General features: G+C 43.9%; 1 protein-coding gene across 1 annotated transcript in view; it reads left to right on the forward strand.

The window, feature by feature from the left end:
* Positions 1-12,527: 12,527 nt before the first annotated feature.
* Positions 12,528-19,905, forward strand: part of RAB10 (RAB10, member RAS oncogene family) — an 88,594-nt gene continuing 81,216 nt past the window's right edge. Inside the window, exon 1 of the mRNA XM_045979435.1 lies at positions 12,528-12,655. Within this exon, the coding sequence (XP_045835391.1) occupies positions 12,529-12,655 (127 nt within the window). The 5' untranslated portion in view covers position 12,528. The remainder of the gene's footprint in view (positions 12,656-19,905) is intronic.

Here is a 19,905-nt window from a genome sequence, read left to right on the forward strand (position 1 = left end):
AGGTGCCTTGGGAACCATGTACTGCTGCTGTGCCCCACTGCCTCCTCGGGACATGCCCCACGGCGCCTGCTGCTCTGTGTCCTTGGTGCCTGTACTGAAGCTTTAGGCTGGTGCTTCGGGCTGGTAGAGCCCGGCTCACATGGCCACAGCCTAGATGTGTGTTTCGAGGGGGAGGGCGGGTGCCGGGGAAGGGAAATACAGTGGGAGGAGGGCTGTGCATCCTGGCAGCTTGCAGCGGAGCATTTGCTTGTCAAAGGAAGGGGATCCAACGCGGGGCAGCCAAAGACCTGGCAACCATGTGCTCCACAAGGAAGGGAGTGTGATATGGGTGAGGGCTGGGGGACGGCAGTGGTGCGAACGAGGCAAAGAAATCCACCCAGGATTCTCCACGCGGCTGGTGTGGACACCATGGCCTGGAGCGGGGCAAAAGGTAGTGGAATGCTAGATGTACAAGCTACGTGGCAAAGGCCGGTGTCCTCTCCGGGTAGTTTGGACAGTCAGCATGGCTGCCCTCATAACATCTCGGCAGTGTCTGACTCAACTGGTTTGTAGCGTGGAGGCTTCTGGTACCCCATGCTTCCGCCCTCCTTCGGGCTCCAGGAAAGAGGTGGGACAGCCTGCCAGTAACTGGGCGCTTAGTCCAAAGCGCTGGAAGCAGGACTGGGTGAGGGCTGACAGGTGACAGCTGAGAGCTGAGCACCCAGCTTTATGAACGGACATTTCTATGATGTCTGAGTTTCTGTAATCAATCAATGTGATCAAATAAATCTGTCCCAAATTTTAAAATTTGCACAACTATTCTTATGTTATGTGGTAATTAGGCATTAAAAAACACCCAGAAACTATTCTTTTTTTTTTTTTTTAAGGATTTTATTTATTTATTTGACAGACAGAGATCACAAGCAGGCAGAGAGGCAGGCAGAGAGAGAGGGGGAAGTGGGCTCCCTGCCAAGCAGAGAGCCTGATGCGGGGCTCGATCCCAGGACCCTGAGATCATGACCTGAGCCAAAGGCAGAGGCTTTAACCCACTGAGCCACCCAGGTGCCCTGAAACTATTCTTTTTTTTAGCCAAACCAAATACTTAGGTTTTTTCCCCTCCCTTTGCTATCACTCATATCTACGAGGAGTATCAGTACCGATTTCCTCTATCTTCAGGTACAATTTTTTTTGAGATTTTATTTATTTTTTTGAGAAAGAGAGAGAGAGAGCGCGCGCACAAGCATGTGAGCACAAGCAGGGGGAGGGGCAGAGGGCAGAGCACATTCCCCACTGAGCAGGGAGCCCGATGTGGGGCTCCATCTTAGGACCCCAGGATCATGACCTGAGCAGAAGGCAGATGCTTAACTGACTGAGCCACCCAGGCAGTCCTATCTCCAGATACAAATGAATCCCCTCCTCACTTGTTTTGTTTAAAAATTTAGATCTGGTTCTCTATTTCCCTCTTCTTCAGCTTCCCCCTCTCTAAAAATAGATAAATAAAAATAAAAATTTAGATCTGGGAGGCAGAGTACTGAGTTAACCATCTTTCCCACTTATTTGCCCACCGACTACTGACATTTTTAATCTGTGCAAGGTCCTGCTCATTTTATTTTATTTCATATTTTTCTCTTCTTCCCCCGATTGCTCATTCTTTCCACAGGTTCCCACTGTAATGTGTTAATGATGTTCATTATTAAATATGTGTGAAACCTCATGCAATATAATTTTGTATGTTTTTAATTTACAAGAATGGCTTTGTACTATAAATCATTTTGTTTCCTTGTTCCAGTTGCTGAACATGCAGCTTGTTACTAGCTTAATATTGCTACACAGTATTCTGTAGTGTGTGGGGTAGGCCATGGACAGACCTGCTATTGGCCCAATAGTACAATGAAGAATTTTCTTACATGGTAGATGATAGGCCTTTGAATGCTGGCCTAGCCTCTCACCAAGCCTAATCCTATAAAAACTTAGTCCGCACTCTGAACTCATTAGAACCCTCTTTCTCCTAAATGGTCTGCACTGATCATCAGAATTTGGGCATGTGTATGCAAGTAACTTGGAAGGCCTATGTTCTTTGCTTTACTTGGTTGCTAGTGATAAAGTGGTAACAAGGTAGCCTTGGGTCTGAATTGTCATGTTAGTCAATTTTCTTTCTTTCTTATTTTTAAGATTTTATTTATTTATTTATTTGAGAGAGCGTGGGAGGAGCAGGAGCAGAGGGAGGGTATAAGCAGATCCGTGCCGAGCACGGAGTCCAATGAGGGGCTCGATTCCATGACACTGAGATCATGAGCTGAGTCAAAATCAAGAGTCAGTTGCTTAACTGACTGAGCCACTCAGCACCCTAATATTAGCCAATTAAAAAAATTATGTATTTATTTGAGAGAGAGAGCATGAGAGAGAGAGAGAGCGCATAAGCTGGGGGAGGGGCAGAGAGTGAGAGAGAGGAGCAGACTCTTCGCTGAGCAGGGAGCCCGATAGTGGGGCCCAATCCCAGAACCCTGGATCATGACCTGAGCTGAAGGCAGACACTTAACCAACTGAGGTACCCAGGTGCCCAGTATTAGCCGATTTTCAACCCCAAGCCAACCCCCTGTGGTCTGAACTAACTCAATATGCATCCTTCACATTTTATTTACTCATTCCACTAGTAACAGGTGCTTAGATTGATTCCATCTAGCTGCCACAAATAAGGAACCTTTGTGAGGATTTCTCATGGACACACCCTGCATGGTACTATTGGGTCATAGGCATGTCCATCATTTATTATATATTGCCTTATTGCTTTCCAGAACGGCTGGACCGGACTGCACTCCCACCAGGTATGGATGAGTATTCATATCCCTCCATATCCTCACCAACACTTGGTATTATCCATCTTTTTAATTTTTGTCATCCTGATGGACAGAAAATACTATCTTGTTTGAATTTCTCTGATTAAAAGTGAATTTGAACATTTCTTCATGCATTCTTCTTTTTTAAAAAGATTTTATTTACTTATTTGACAGACAGACATCACAAATAGGCAGAGAGGCAGGCAGAGAGAGAGGAAGGGAAGCAGGCTCCCTGCTGAGCAGGGAGCCCAATGCAGGGCTCAATCCCAGGGCCCTGAGATCATGACCCAAGCCGAAGGCAGAGGCTTTAACCCACTGAGCCACCCAGGTGCCCCATTCATGCATTCTTCTTATACTCCTGTGACTTACCATTCTTTCCTTCATTTATTTTAAATTTGCATACATAAGAGGTAATTTTTATGTAATTTACTGAATAGGTTTGGTAACTTAAAGAATGGTTATAAGGCAAGGTTCGTCTGGAAGGGGGTTTCTTCTCAATCAAGTACCAAATCACCTTAGTCTTAGGGAGCATCTCAGGTGGTCCTTATTTCTATAACCTGCCAGTGGTAGCCTGATCTGGGCATTTCCATAGGGTTAGATCCTCAGCTCAAATAATGTTCAGTTATGGGTGCCACATTCCATTGGAGGGACGTATGCAAACCAAAATGGTAGCAGTGATAGTTATCTGAGAGTCATCTTACTGAAGAGAGTTAGTTTGGAACAGCTTCAAGGAAAGTACCAAAGCTATATCTTCAAATAGCTGAAGAGCCGTCCCATGAATGTGAGGAAAAGTTCATTCTGTGTTGCTCCAGGGCACAGAACTAAACAACTGGACGATGTTCCAGGGAAGCACACTTAGATTCAGTATGTGGAACCCTTTTCTGTCAGAAATACCCAGCGCTGGAGTCAGTCCTCTTGACATCAGCAAACTCACTGAAGTATTCAGAGACTGGGCAGGTTGTTGGTTGCTTAGGGCATTACCGCGTGGAGCAGGAAATTAGTTTAGATGCCTTCCAAGATTTCCTCTAATGCAGATGTGATTCAGTCTCATTTATATGTATTGAGCTCGTACTGCATGCAAGACACTGGGCTAGGTATTCTAGGAGATATAACAGCTGTTCCTTAGATGGTTTACATCTTTCAGGGGGAGAATATCAATGTTTAAGGGACTGCTAGTCCCACCACAGGTTCTTTACATGGATTATTTTCATCTTCACAATAGCTTGGTTTGGCAGCTGATAACCCCATTTTCCAGGGGAAGAAACTGAAGTTTAGGACGACTAGTAATTGTCTAAGATGACCCAGCTAAATGAGATGGAACAGGAACTCGATATCAGATCTCTGTATCTCCATTGTATCTTGCCACAAGTCTATGAATTTGTAAGTCACAAGTATAGCTTCAAATGTCTTGGCTTGGAAAAGGGTTAAAGCATTCCTGCACCCTGGCTCTGCCACTCAAAAGTGCCTTTTCTCTCTAACAGTTCTCTTCTGATTTTTCGTGCTTCTGTGAGTTTTCCGACCATCTCATGCAGGCCAGGTTGCCATACCCAGTGCTCTCTCTTCCTGTCTCTGGGTTTATCTAAAGCCTTCTTTGCTCTTCGGAGTTCTGACTTTTGGTGCTGTAAAAATTCTAGTTCCTGTGATGGACAAAGTGTGCCTTATAGCCCTGTTTTGCATTGATACCCCTAAGGGGTTATGCTGCACATCTTCATGTTAAAAGAGAACCACTATGTTTGTTTATTTCTTGCTGCTCTCATTTTGTAAGTAGTGTTAATTGAGCAGTTACTACTTTAATACCTAGTTGAATAGCCAATGATTTGAAAGTCATCATTTGCCTTGAATTTTTTTTTTGTTTTTCTTTAAATATTAAAAAAAAGGTTAACTTACATATTCACATTTTTATATGTAAATATAAACCCTGGTTAGGGTTCCCACTTGATCCATAATCACATTAGAGTGGCATAAAGTTGCAAAGATGGATTTAGGGGAAGTTCCTTCCCATCTAGGATGTCCCCATGGATTAATAGAACTCATTTCATGTCTCGAAATATGTGATTTGTTAAGATTTATTTTCCTCTAGGTTTGCTTTTTTCTTCAAGGCAATGATCCTTAAATGGAAAAAGTTTTCTCAGTTCTTATGGTGGTAATAACATTGCTGAGGCTTAACTGAGGGCGGAACACTGCGTTAATCCTCACACAACCTTATGGTAGTTTCTGTCTTATTTTCACTTTACACACGAGACAACAGGTTTAGAGATGGTAAATAACTTACCCTAGATCTTTTTAATTTTAAAAAGATTTTATTTTATTTATTTATTTGATAGAGACAGGCACAGCGAGAGAGGGAACAGAAGCAGGGGGAGTGGGAGAGGGAGAAGCAGGCTTCCCACTGAGCAGGGAACCCGATGCAGGGCTCCATTCCAGGACCATGGGATCATGACCTGAGCTAAAGGAAGCCGCTTAAGGACTGAGCCACCCAGGTGCCCCCCAAGGTCTCTTTTTAACGAAGGGACAGATATAGAACCTTTGATCTACCAACTCAAGGTCCATTTTTAATTTTTATTTGCTTATTTTTTTTAAAGATTTTTATTTATTTGATAGAGAGAGGCAGTGAGAGAGGGAACACAAGCAGGGGGAATAGGAGAGGGAGAAGTAGGCTTCAAGCTGAGCAGGGAGCCTGATGCGGGGCTGGATCCAATCACCCTGGGATCATGACCTGAGCCTAAGGGAGATACCTAATGACTGAGCCACCCAGGCGCCCCTCAAGGTCCATTTAAAAATTTTTATTTTATTTTATTTTTTTAAAGATTTTATTTATTTATTTGACACAGAGAGAGAGAGAGAGATCACAAGTAGGCAGAGAGGCAGCCAGAGAGAGAGGGGGAAGCAGGCTCCCTGCTGAGCAGAGAGCCCGATGTGGGGCTCGATCCCAGGACCCTGGGATCATGACCTGAGCTAAAGGTAGAGGCTTAACCCACTGAGCCACCCAAGCGCCCCAAGGTCCATTTTTAAAAATCACCGTGCAGGACCAATTGTTCCAACACAGATGGGTTTGGGTTCACCTCCTGGAATTGATGGTGTGTTTTTTTTTTAGCTGGGGTGGAAAGAGAGGGGAATCTGCTGCCTTCAGCCATTAGATTTTCTTTCTTTCTTCCTTCCTTTCTCCCCCCTTCCCTTCCTTTCCCTTTTCTTCCTTTCTCCTCCTATCCCTTCGCTGCCCTTCCTTTTGATCCCATTATTCCTTTTGATGATATCATTAAGACTTTGCAAGTCTAGTCAGTTCTGATTCTCGCTTCTCCCAATTTTAATCCTTCATTTTCCTCTCTTCTGATCTACTTCTGTTCTTCAGTGTCTTTTAGCACCATGTTTCTCCCGTGATGGCTTATTTGCTTTGCTCATTTCTAAGTATTTGAACTTCACCTGTAATTTTTCTTTCTTTTTCCTTATAGTGCAATTCATTACCCTTAGCTCTTATGAGTAATAGTAATAATTATATTTACAAAGTGTTTTACACCATACAAAGTGCATTTACTTGCATCCTCTTATTTAATTTTTGAAACAATCTCATGAAGTACCGCACCCTTTTGACCTATGGGGGAAATAGGCATGGGGTTAAATGAATCCATTGTTGCAGAGCTAGCTAATCGGTAGCTGAGCTGCCCGGAGTCTACATTATCCAACTCCGAGGTTAGTGTTCCTTCCACTGTCCACATTACAGTTGCTCTATTAGCCTTAATAGCATTTCTTGTTTACTGAAATAAGTTCTGTAATGGAGTTAGGTGAGTTCTTCATGTATTTCCTAAAATTGATAAAATCTGCCACAAAGGTATTATCTTTGCATTTACTTCTTTTGAGTTTTCAATTTTTTCCCAACACTGAAAATTTCTTGAAAATAGTATTGTTTTCTGGAGGGGGGAAGTGAACCTCCGAATTTCATTTTTTTTTAAAGATTTTTATTATTTATTTGACAGAGAGAGATCACAAGTAGATAGAGAGGCAGGCAGAGAGAGAGAGAGAGAGGGAAGCAGGCTCCTTGCTGAGCAGAGAGCCCGATGCGGGACTCGATCCCAGGACCCTGAGATCATGACCTGAGCCGAAGGCAGTGGCTTAACGCACTGAGCCACCCAGGCGCCCCTTCATTTTCTTTTTCCTTCAATAAACATGTTTTGACTTTCTGATAGATTTAAGACTGTAGGCAAAATGATGTATGTAATAGTCACAGCTCTCCAGGAGAGTTTAATTGAGGAAAATAAGATATGTACATAAATACCCCTATGAAATGTGGAAAATGTATCATAAATGTTTAAATTAAGAGCTATAGGAAGAAGACATGGTTATTCACCAAAATACTAATAGTGGTTATCTCTGGGGGTAGATTTTTTTTTTTAATTTTAAAGATGTTTATTTTTAAGTAATCTCCATACACAACGTGGGACTTGAACTTACAATCCTGAAATCAAGGGTCACATGCTCTACCGACTGAGCCAGACAAGCACCCCAGATTTTTTTTCTTTTTAAGTAAGCTCTATGCCCTATATGGGGCTCAAGCTCACAACCCTGAGATCAAGAGTCGCATGTTCTATGAATGGAGCCATCCAGGCACCCCTGGAGGCAGAATTTTTAATGATTAATATTTTTTGTTTTGCTTACCTGCAGGTTCTAAGTTTCTAAAAATAAATATGTACTACTTGTGAAATAAGAAAGAGGAAACAACTGATTTTTAAAAGTGCTATGGGAGGGACGCCTGGATGGCTCTGTGGGTTAAGCATCTGCCTTCAGCTCGGGTCACGATCCCAGGGTCTTGGGACTGCTCCTTGCTCAGCAGGGAGCCTGCTTCTCCCTCTGCCTGCTCCTTCCCCTGCTTGTGCTTTCTCTCTCCCTCTCCCTGGTAAATAAATAAAATAGGAAAAAGAATAAAAGTGCTATGGGGGTTCAAAAGAGAAACAAATTCCTCCCAGCAAGACTGTTGGGGAAGACAGGCTATGGTGAGGACATTTAAGCTGAATCCTGAAGGGATACCAGTGGGCCAGTGGTGAGGAGGGGGTGCATTTCACGGGGAGAGAACCACATTAAATCAAGCATGAAATCAAGAAGATGAGCAGGAACTGCAGAAAAGGTGACTTGTTCAGTTTGTCTGGAGACCAGTCTGCGGAAGCTGGGATAGGAAATAAAGTTCACTGGCTAGGGCTGAGGTATCCCCAGAGAACATTAGAACAAACACACATAGTGGGCTGGGAAAGGCTCATGGGGCAGTCATTCTCTAACATGAGGTAGGACTATGTCAAAATATTGGCAGGTGATGATACGACATCCGCAGCCTCTGGGGTCGCCTGGGTGGATCAGTGGGTTAAAGCCTCTGCATCCGGCTCAGGTCATGATCCCAGGGTCCTAGGATCGAGCCCCGCATCGGGCTCTCTGCTCAGCGGGGAGCCTGCTTCCTCCTCTCTCTCTTCCTGTCTCTCTGCCTACTTGAGATCTCTGTCGAATAAATAAATAAAACCTTAAAAAAAAAAAAAAGACAGCTGCAGCCTCTGGGCAACCCGTGCTCAGCATTGAGGATGTCTAACAAAGACCTTCCTCATGGATGTCCTTGCTGAAGATTGGGAGTGTGAACACAGGAAACAGGCAGTAGCAAATGGACAAAATCCCAGAGATTGATTGGAGTGGTAGGTTTGACAGCAAGGTGATGATAGGACTGCCATTCAAGGAAAGAACTCCCACTTTTCAGGACAACAGAGAGAGCAAGGAGCAGAGAAATTAGAGGAACTAATCAGGTATAAAGGATGGAAAATATATGCTGGAAGAGGAGTAAAGATGATTCGGAGTCAATACCTTTTTTTTTTTTTTTAAGATTTTATTTATTTATTTGACAGACAGAGATCACAAGTCGGCAGAGAGGCAGGTAGAGAGAGAGGGGGAAGCAGGCTCCCCGCTGAGCAGAGAGCCCAATGTGGGGATCAATTCCAGGACCCTGAGATTATGACCCAAGCTGAAGGCAGAGGCTCCGGAGTCAATACCTTTTGAAGCAGAGATTTTTTTCTTAAGTTTATGTATTTAGGTATTCAAGTAATCTCTACCTTTAACATGAGGCTCAGACTCATGACTCCAAAACAAAGAGTCCCACGTTCCTTAGACTGAACCAGCCCAGTGCCCCGAGGCCGGTCCTGAAAGTTGAAGCTGAAGACCAGAAACATGATTTCGGTCAGCTGTGTGTTCTCTATATAAATATACCTATTTTCTTTCTTGACTTTGCAAATATTTGGACTAGAGTCTTTATAGAGCAATGCTTTAAAAGGCATAAATTCTAAGCTGGTGCTAAATTGGCATTTTCTTTCACTAGGTTTTAGCATTTATCAAATATTATTTCATGATATCAATAATAACAAATATTATTACCTTTTAGGCCTACATAGACTCCCATTTTATTCTTTCTTTTTTTCTAGAGTCAGAGATCTTTCATGCCTTGATCATTCCAGCCACCTTCAGTGGTAGATACAGCTTGATAGTTATGTCTTACTCCAGCAAAACTTTTAATTAACTTTAGGGAAGCCAAACATTAAGTACTGGCTGAGCCTCTCAATTCCCACCTCCATGCAGTATGATGTCCTGTAGAGGTTTCCTTCCCTTTTCCCTTGCACTTAGTGCTAGCTCTGCTATTAACGGTGTGACTTCTGGCCGAGTCCCTAACCTCTCTAAGCCTTAGACTTATCTGTAAATTACATGCAGGAGTTGAATTATGATTTAAAGATATGAAAGCTTGGGGCAGCTGGATGACACGGCTGGTTGGGCATTTCACTCTTGGTTTGAGGTCAGGTCATGATCTCAGGGTTGTGGGATCGAGCCCCCTGTTGGGCTGTGCTCTGAGCTCAGCGCAGGGTCTGTCTGGGATTTTCTCCACGCACCCCCCACCCCCCAACGTGCTTTTCTCTCTCAAATAAATCTTCAAAAAAAAAAAAGATGAAAGCTCTAAAATTCTATGATTCTGACCAATAATAAATAAAATTTGTTAATAAGCGTAATTAACTCCTAAGTTTTCAGAATATGGAGCCCATGAAGGAAAGGCTCTAATTGATAGAACTGCTGGAAACAATTGGGATAAAGCGTAGTTTTTAAAATTTATTTTCCATATTTAGCTGCCCTAATTCCCAAAATTTATGTAGTAGAATTAATCAGGCTTTCTACATTTAAAAATCATGACATCTGAAAATGCTTTTCCATATTGGGGCTTGAGTTAACAATTTTTTTTTTTTTTTTGCTTAAAAAAATTTTTAAGAGAGTGAGCAAGAGAGCAAGAGAGAGCAGGAGCAGGGGCAGAGGGTGAGGGAGAAGCAGACCCGGGGCTCCATCCCAGGACTGTGGGATCATGACCTGAGCTGAAGGCAGACACTTAAACATTGAGCTTCCCAGGTGCGCCACAATCAAACTTATTTTGAAAGGGAAAATCACGCTAACACTGAGGATTCCCTGAGGTACTCAGTGTAATGCCTCAATTGATGACAAACCTGTATAGCACTGACCATAGCTCATTTTGATTTGCATAGCTAGCTTTATTAAAGTTGTTGGTATTAAGACACTCCCAACTGGAGGAAGAATGATCCACAGAGGATAAGGTTTAAGAGACCAGAGCAATCAAAGAAACAAACTGAAGGGACAAGTGTATTAGGGAAGACAAGCATTTTCAGTAGGGAAGCTTTGGAGGTGGTTGGGGAGGAAGAATGTAAGCCAAGGCTTTAAAAAAATGGGAGACTGAAGGCGCCTGGGTGGCTCAGTGGGTTAAAGCCCCTGCCTTGGGCTCAGGTCATGATCCTGGACTCCTGGGATTGAGCCCCACATTGGGCTCTCTGCTCAGCAGGGAGCCTGCTTCCTCCTCTCTCTGCCTGCCTCTCTGCCTACTTGTGATCTCTGTCTGTCAAATAAATAAATAAAATCTTAAAAAAAAAAAAGGGATACTGAAATATGATTATCCTAACTATCTCAAAGGGCTATTTTAATCATAATATTACATACCCAAACATTTTGGGGGGTGGTGGTGGCAGGGTGTAAAAATGTAATTTTTACTTCTCTCTCAATCCTTGTTTCCAGATGTCTTAGGGTTTTCTCCTGTATTAGGTTGAACCAGTCTACCAACTATTCAGCCATGACATCCTAGGTGTGCTTTGCCATGGTGAAACACACTGAGAATGGCAAGGCAGGAGGAGGACTACTTCACTACAGAAAAGGATAGTGAGAGGGAGGTATAAAGACGGATGGGGAGTCACAGAAGGAAGGGTGTGAGGCATACGAAAAGAAAGTGCAAGGAACAGGCAGTGTAGGACTGGGGATGGCTTCACTGTCCTTCAATTTTGGACATCGGTGGTTCGATTTTGGCGGCAGGAGGGGCCCTGCTTCTTCTGAATGGCGCTCTGGGCTCTCCCGTATTGCAAAAGGATCGCAAGGCCTGCAGTGGGTTCTTGCTGTAGAGCACAGCCCCCAAGTATCCACTTTGCGGGGAGATTTTCCCTGCGCCCAGGTGTTCCTCAATCCTCTCCTTGCCCTGAAAGGCGGATTACATCATCTCAACCTGAGCAGCACCGCCAGTTTTTCCATGTCAAACTCCTGCTCTCCAGAACGTCAACTCTCGCTCCTTAAGTAAACCGGGATGGAGCTCTAATGTTTCTCCTGACACGATTAGCCAGGGCACTCCAGGATGCGTGTCATTTTAGCAAAGAGCCTATTAATGACCCCAGGGCGCCACTTTTTCTCGCATTTACGAGCTACAGCTATACAGGAACACACGGCCATCCAAGCCTGTCACTGAGCCAAGACCTTCAGCTCGACGCACGTGACAAACGCGACCGAGAAGAGCCTCAGCGCAGCTCCGAGGGCAACCCCGGAACGAAAGGAGGGGCGCCCAGAAACTACTCCAGCGTGCGGCGCCTGCGCAGTCACCAGGCTGCGCCTCCCCGCGGGGCGTGCTCGTAAAGCTGCGCACCCTATCAGACGGCCGCAGGGAGCGCGCCCGCGGCCTCGCCCTCTCCCGCCCCTCCCCTCTCTCATCTCCACCCGGCCTTAGACTGGGGCTGGGAGACCTGGCACTCCACTCTCCACCCCCGCTTGCCCTCCACACTCTCCGAGGCGCGTGCGCAGAGGCGATCCGCAGGGCGAGGGCGCGAGGGAAGGGCGGGCGTACGTCCTTGCGTGCGTCTCAGGCAGCGCGCACGCCGGCGTGAGAGGGCACGGGGAAAAGGTGGCTCTGGCCGGGGCGGCTCGGCTTCCTGTGGCTATGTAGCTGAGCTCGTCTGCTCCGGGTCCTCCTTCGCTGCCACCGCCGCATCCTGGCGCGGAGTTTCTGCTCGGGAGAGAGACTGTCCTCACGTCCGTCGCGCTCCCTCGACGGCAGAGCTTGCTTGGTCGCCCGTGGGAGCGTCCCGGCCGAGCAGCCCTGAAGGGGGAGGGGAGGCCATTTTGTCCCGACCGACTCCCCGGAACCGGGCGGAGCGGCTGGGAGAGGCTGCGGAGCCGCGGTCGCCGCCCTCGGAGGCACCGGACGCCGCCACCGTCGGGGCTTCCTCGACGAGGCCGTTCGTAGGTCTCCCCCGCCCTCTCGAGCCCTCGTTTTTCCCACGCTTCCCCGGTACTCCGGCCTGAGAACGCCCAAGTGAGGAGTTGGCCGTAGTGAGAGGGACCGATCCCTTGGGGCCGCCGGCGGCGAGAGCCTGAGCCGCTCCTCCCAATGGCGAAGAAGACGTACGACCTGCTTTTCAAGCTGCTCCTGATCGGAGACTCGGGAGTAGGGAAGACCTGCGTCCTTTTTCGTTTTTCGGATGATGCCTTTAATACCACCTTTATTTCCACCATAGGTAAGACCTGTGGGAAGATGGTGTACGGTGTGGGTAGCTGCAAACCGTTTTTTTTACTCCAGACATCTTGCTTCCCGTAATAAACGCCTTTGTTTCAGTGATTCCGATTCCAAGCGACAGACCCAAGTTAGTGTTGGAATCGACATCGAGCTTACTGGGGCGGGGTCTTCCCATGCTTTCCATCCGGTCTTTTGCTTTCAAGTCTCCTACTCTGTTCATTGCCTCTGTTGCAAAATATGCAGCATTAACCGCGTCCCAGAATGCTGTTTCTTTCAGCGACTGGACTGGCTTTTTCCATATCTGTGTGGCGTTACTAGATGTACGGTACTTGTAAGGGATTTATTTTAGAGGTTGGGATTGAAGCCGTAGTAGTCCTTTGGTAAAGGCCTGAATTTATACTTCAGGGCAAGGAGACGATTCCATCTGGTCATAACTTAGAGTAAACTTGAGGGTTTGTGTGAGGAATAATTAAAGCAAATTAGAGGGGAAAAGTGAGTTCCCCCGCGTTGACTAATCCATTGATGTGTCAAACAATCGGAGGCTCTTCGTGCTTGGGGTGGGACTCAATGGCATGTTTGCCTCACAGTGCTTTTCCAGACATCAACAGAAGCAGTAATCTAAAAGAGATGATCAGTTTCTGTCCTCAAACCCGAAAGAATGAAGTTCTCTCTTCTATTTGACTTTGCGCTACAATTTACAGGAAAACGTTTGGCCAGCCCTAGCCCTAGAACTTCTCATGTACTTTCACCTCATGTTTCGGAATTACTTAGTGTGGAAGTTAAGAACTGAAGATTGACCTTTTTAGTCGGTTTCCCATTTTGGAAAAGAAGAGGGAAGGCTCTAGGAAAGTCCCTTTGGACTCTGGTTAGAAAATTTAGTGGAATTAACACAACTTGCCTTAAATGAATTGTATGTGAACCCCCCCCCCCCCTTGCGTAAATATCTTAAAGGGCACATGGTTGCTCCTGTCATTTGGAGCCCAGCACTGAGCATTGGAGGAGTGTAGTGAAACCCAATTGTAAGTGTAACTAGTTTTTCTTTCTTTCTTTCTTTTTTTTTTTTTTTTTTTAAGATTTTATTTATTTATTTGACAGGCAGAGATCACAGGCAGAGAGGCAGGCAGAGAGAAAGAGAGGAGGAAGCAGGCTCCCCGCGGAATAGAGAGCTCCATGTGGGGCTCGATCCCAGGACACTGGGATCATGACCTGAGCTGAAAGCAGAGGCTTTAACCCACTGGGCCACCCAGGCGTCCCTAAGTGTAACCAGTTTTATGTTTGAGATGATTTTAAAAAGCAACTTCAGTCTTTTCGGAACTCTTGAGAATTGTCAAAATTAAACTGATTTCAATTTATAGCATTACTGGAATGGTTGGTTAGGATTTCTTATGACAGAATTTTAGTCAGCTACTTAATTTATTCTTACAAATTATGCAGAAACTAAATTGGGCAAGTAATCATTTCAAATAGATTTTAATTTTACTCTTCCTTTTTTTGGGGGTGGGAAAGAGTCATCGCAATCATTATTTTATGTGTATGATACTATTCTTTTGACTTGCCATAAATTTTATGAAATTTAGAACTTGTTCTCTGCTCGTGGATTAGCCTCTCCTATTCCTAAGTTTGCTTTTAATATTCCACTTTTAGCTGTAGCTGGGTGGGTCAGGTGGTTAGATAGTTCAGCAAATATTTATTGAGCACCTAATGTTAGGCACGGTTTAAGGTAAGTGGTGAACACAGTAGATCCCTGGAGCCATCTAGTGAGGACAGAGTGTGGGAGACACTACAATAGGGATGAGCAGAGGGAGGAGGAGTGACTAGCCTAAATCAGGAGGAATCTTGAGTTGGCTTGCATGGCGATGATGTCTGAAATGAAGTCTGAAGGACATAGGAATTGGACCAGAGAGATGGGATAGGATCTACAAATTCTGGAAAAGGGAGCACAGTATAAACTTGTAGTAAGATCAAGGATTTAATTCATGTGGGCAGCTTTAACCCACCATTGAGAAGGGTGGAGTAGAGAGTGGGATGCAAGGCATTAAGCCCCATCTATTACAGTTTTTTTTTAAATGGTTACATATGCACAACTAGAACTCAGTCCTATAAGATAATGACAGTCTTGTGTAGTCCTTTTTTTTTGTTTGTTTGTTTTATTTTATTTTTTTTTTTAGTAATCTTTACACCCATCATGGGGCTTGAACTCAAAAATCCCGAGATCAGGAGTCTCATGCTCTTCCAGCTGAGCCAGCCAGACCACCCCTTGTGTAGTTCTTTTATTAGGGAAAAGTGTATGGTGGTTTTGGTTTGAGCCGGTGGCTTAGAATCCTACTTCCACAGGCTGTGGACTTTGGCAAGTTACTTAATCTCTGTATGCTTCAGTTTCCTCTTTAAATAGGACCTACTACAGGGGCGCCTGGGTGGCTCAGTGGGTTAAGCCGCTGCCTTCGGCTCAGGTCATGATCTCAGGGTCCTGGGATCGAGTCCCGCATCGGGCTCTCTGCTCAGCAGCAAGCCTGCTTCCCTCTCTCTCTGCCTGCCTCTCTGCCTACTTGTGATCTCTGTCAAATAAATAAATAAAATCTTTTAAAAAAAATATTTAAAAAAAAATAGGACCTACTACATAGGGTAGTTGTGAGAATTTTATAGGTCAGTGAAAGTAAAGCGTCAAGCATGGTACTAGGCACACTTTAGAAGCAGAGTGCGTGTTAGTTAGATACAGAAGAACCACTTGCAGCAGAACAAGTTACTGTATGGATTGAATGCCCTGTGCACAGTGGTCACTTGTCAGTGCTCTGCTAAACAATTTCACGTTAGACTCTGAAACTTTCATATTTTGATATAAAAATATTTGATGTTTGCCATTTCGATATAGAAGACAGGTTGAAGAATGTGAACTGAGAAATGAATAAATATCAAAGTGTAAAATTCTGAGCATAGTTTGAATATATATAACATATATTATTCTGTATGCAGCTTTAGAAGTCTGTTCTCTTAACCAGTGCTGTTTAACACAAATAAACTGTGAGCCAAATGGGTGATATTTTTGGTATTAAAAAATGGGGCGCCTGGGTGGCTCAGTGGGTTAAGCCTCTGCCTCCAGCTCAGGTCATGATCTCAGGGTCCTGGGATCAAACCCCGAATCATTGGGCTCTGCTGAGCAGAGAGCCTGCTTCCCCCTCTCTGCCTGCCTCTCTGCCTACTTGTGATTTCTCTCTGTTAAATAAATAAAATCTTTTAAAATAAAAAAAAGTAAAAAATAAGTTTTACATTAACAAAAGTAAAAGAGGAGGGCACCTGGGTGGCTCAATTGGTTGAGCCCAAGTCTTGATTTTAGCTCAGGTCATGATCTTGGGGTTGTGGGATTGAACCCTGCTTTGGACTGTGCTTAGCCGGAAGTCAGCTTGAGATCCTCTCCCTCTGCCGCCCCCCCCCCCCGCATCCCTCCCCCCCCCCCCCCGTGTGTGTGCGCGCGCGCTTTCTCTTTATATATGAATAAATAAATCGGTCTTGGGGTGCCTGGGTGGCTCAGTCATTTAAGCATTTGACTCTTGGTTTTGGCTCAGGTTGGTTGTGAGATTCGGCAGTGTTGGGCTCTGAGCGCCCCCCGCCCAACATGGAATCTACCTGAGATTCTCTCTCTCCTTCTGCCCCTCTTCCTGTGGTCTCAGCGTTTGTGCATGCTCTTTCTCAAAATAATAAAATCTTTTTCTTAAAAGATTCTATTTTTGTAGAGGGGCAGAGAATAAAGGCGGGGGGGGGGAAGGGGCAAAGGGAGAAGCAGACTCCATGCTGAGCAGGGAGCCTGATGGAGGGCTTGATCCCAGGACTCTGGGATTATGACCTGAGCTGAAGACAGGTGCTTAACCAACTGAGCCACCCAGGTGTCCAAAATAAATAAAATCTTTAAGAAAAATAAATATATATGTTTTTAAGATTTTATTTATTTAATTGAGGGAAGGAGGCAGGGGGAGGGCAGAGGGAGAGGAAGAAACAGATTCCTCACTGAGCAGGAAGCCTGATGCAGGGCTTGATCCCAGGAGCCCCAGATAAAATAAATTAAAAAGAAAAAGAAGAATTTTTTTTTTTTTTTTTTAAGATTCTATTTATTTATTTGACAGAGAAATCACAAGTAGGCAGAGAGGCAGGCAGAGATCGGGGGGAGAAGCAGGTTTCCCACTGAGCAGAGAGCCTGATGTGGGGCTCAGACCCAGGACCCTGAGATCATGACCTGAGCCAAAGGCAGAGGCTTAAAGCACTGAGCCATCCAGGTGCCCCATGTTTGTAATTTTTTTTTTTTAAAGATTTATATTTTAGAGCATGTATATGTGGGGAGGGGGAGGGGCAGAGGGTGAGAGGGAATCTGAAGCAGACTCCTTGCCGAGTGTGGGGATCAATCTCACAGACCTGAGATCATGCCCTGAGCTGAAATCAGGAGTCAGACACTTACCTGACTGAGCCATCTAGGCACCCCAAAGATTGATTGATTGGTTTTAAAGATTTTTTAAAATTTATTTGACAGAGACCTAGCAGGAGAGGGAACACAGCAGGGGGAGTGGGAGAGGGAGAAGCAGGCTTCCCGCTGAACTGGGAGCCTGATGTGGGGCTCAATCCCAGGACCCTGGGATCATGACCTGCATGGGTGCTTAACAACCGAGCCACCCAGGCACCCTCCAGGGAAGAATTTAATGATAAACTTTAACTCATTTTTATCTGAAATGTTATCATTTTAATATGTAATCAAAATTAAGAAGATGACATTTTGACATTTTATTTTTTTCAGTGTGTATGTTATACTTACAGCTAATTTCAATTTAGATTGGGCCCATTTAAAGTGCTCAATAGTCACATGTTGGTTACCATATTGGACAGTGCATGTCTAAACAGTCTGAACTAACTAGTTGTCTAACGTGCAGATAACTAGAAATGACTTTGGATGTGTACTATTTACTTTTTAAAAAAACTTTAAAAGTGTTTTTTTTCCTTTGATGTTTTAAAAAATCTGGAGCATTCTCTAATTATGAATGATAGTGAAATTTGAGTTGTTACTTGATTGTTAAAACCTCCTGAGGTTTGAATAGATAGTTACCTTGCTAGGTGAGTATTCAGAAATAAATAGAAGGGGTATTCAGAAGGGCCAAACTCATTATTATTCAGTAGGCCCTCATTATTTCAGGCAGAATCATTTTAGTTGCTCATTGGTCATTGATTCTTTGAAGAATTTTTATAGGCTTATTGTGCTTACAGTACCCTCAAAGACTGCTGTATTTACATTTTTCTGTGTACTTTTAATTCTCACACATTTATACCAGAAATTATGTATGATATTTATAGTCAGATTTATTGCAGATAGAGTTGCAAAAATAAATTACTGGTATGTTTCACACTCAACATTCTCAAAGAGAATCCAGGGGCACTAGTCTATAAGCTACACAAGGGCAGAGGTGCGCTGTTTTTTTGTTTGTTCGTTTTGCTGATAGATGCTAAGTACCTAGAAGAGTATCTTTCTTTAATGGGTGCATGATAAATAATGAATGAAGGAAGAGAGGCAGACAAGTAGTACAGAGTCAGGAGCCTCTAACATAGAATAGGGCTTAATTTTATTTTAATATTTCCCTTTCTACCTCCTTTCTGAGCATTATATATGTGAAGTAGATTGAGATCTCTCCTTAAGAATATTAGCTGTTTGGGCGCCTGCCTGGCTCAAGCGACTGTCTTCAGCTCATGTCATGATCCTGGAGTCCTATATCCGGCTCCCTGCTTAGTGGGAAGTCTGCTTCTTCCTCTGCCCCCCTCCCCCCCATGCTCTCTCTCTCTCATAGAAATAAAATCTTAAAAAAAAAAAAAAAATACTAGCTGTTTGTCTAATAGAATAATTTTAGGGTAAAACTGGCTTTGGAAATTCAAAGATTGTTAGAATATTTGCTAAAAATATTTGCTAAAAGAGAGTTAATTGGTTTTGGATGAGCAAATTTTAGTGGTTGATTTGGTTATAACCCTTTTGGCAGTACGAGGTCAGGAAAGCATTACCCTTAAGTGATAAAAGTTAAAGGGACTTGTCCCAAGGTAGTGGGCTGTCTTACTGAATGTGCTACTTTTTGGTGTTTTAATCCCTCCCTCCATGCCTAGACTTAATTATTACCTTTTCCATAGGGAATTTCTTTCATTGGGAAATGGAGCATCTGGGCTTCATGCAGGAAGCTAAATTGGTAGAGTCTTGAACCTGAGAGAGGTATAATGAATGCACCCTTTTGTTTTCTTTGAGTATTCTTGCTAAGCTTTGGAAGAGTAGGATGCTTCCACTAGCCTGCCTTTAAGAGTTGGTTGATTAAATTGAACTGAGCTCATTTATATGGGGAGGTTGCTTTTTAGAGAAATGAAAAAAATCTCTGCCACATTAAACGTGTCTGGACTTTGCTGTGATTCAGTCAGCAGTTTATGCTACAGGAATTCCAGAATGCCTAACGAATCATTCATTTGAACACATATTTTTAGGACTGATTAAAAACTATCTAGACATTTTTCCCAAGGAGGATATACAAACAGCCACTAAGCACGTGAAAAGGTGTTCGGCATTACTAATGATTAGGGAAATGCCAATCAAAACCACTATGAGATGTTACCTCACCCATTTGGATGACTCACTTATTACAAATGGACTTTGTTATACAATTACCTGTTCGAGCTCTTTTAGTTCTTTTGGGTATAGACCCAGAAGTGAAATTGCTGGATTAAGAGGTAATTCTGTTTTTAAGTTTTTGAGAAACTACCATATTTTCCACAGTGACTGCACTGTTTTACATTTCCACTATCACTATAGCAGCGTTCCACTTTCTCCATATCCTCACCAACACTTACCTGTTTAGCCACATTATTCGTAATAGCCAAATGGTGGAAACAACCCAAATGTCCACATGAATGGCCACACAAAATATGTAGTGTTGTATATGTAGAGTGGAATATCACTCAACCTTAAAAAGGAGTGAAATTCTGGTATATGCTACAACATGGCTGGACCTTAAAAACACTGTGCTGAGTGAAACAAGCCAGCTCCCCCCCCGCCCAAAAAAGACAAATGCTGGGTGAAATTATTTATATGAGGTACCTAGAATAGGCAAATTCATAGGGAAAGTAGAATAGTGGTTACTGGGGACGGGGTAATAGGGAGTTATTGCTTAATATGTATAGATTTTCAGTTAATGGGGAATTATTGTTTAATGGGTACAGAGTTTCAGTTTGGGGAGATGGGTAGTGGTG

The sequence above is a fragment of the Meles meles genome, chromosome 15 (assembly GCF_922984935.1).
Source record: "Meles meles chromosome 15, mMelMel3.1 paternal haplotype, whole genome shotgun sequence".
Taxonomy (NCBI): Eukaryota; Metazoa; Chordata; class Mammalia; order Carnivora; family Mustelidae; genus Meles; species Meles meles.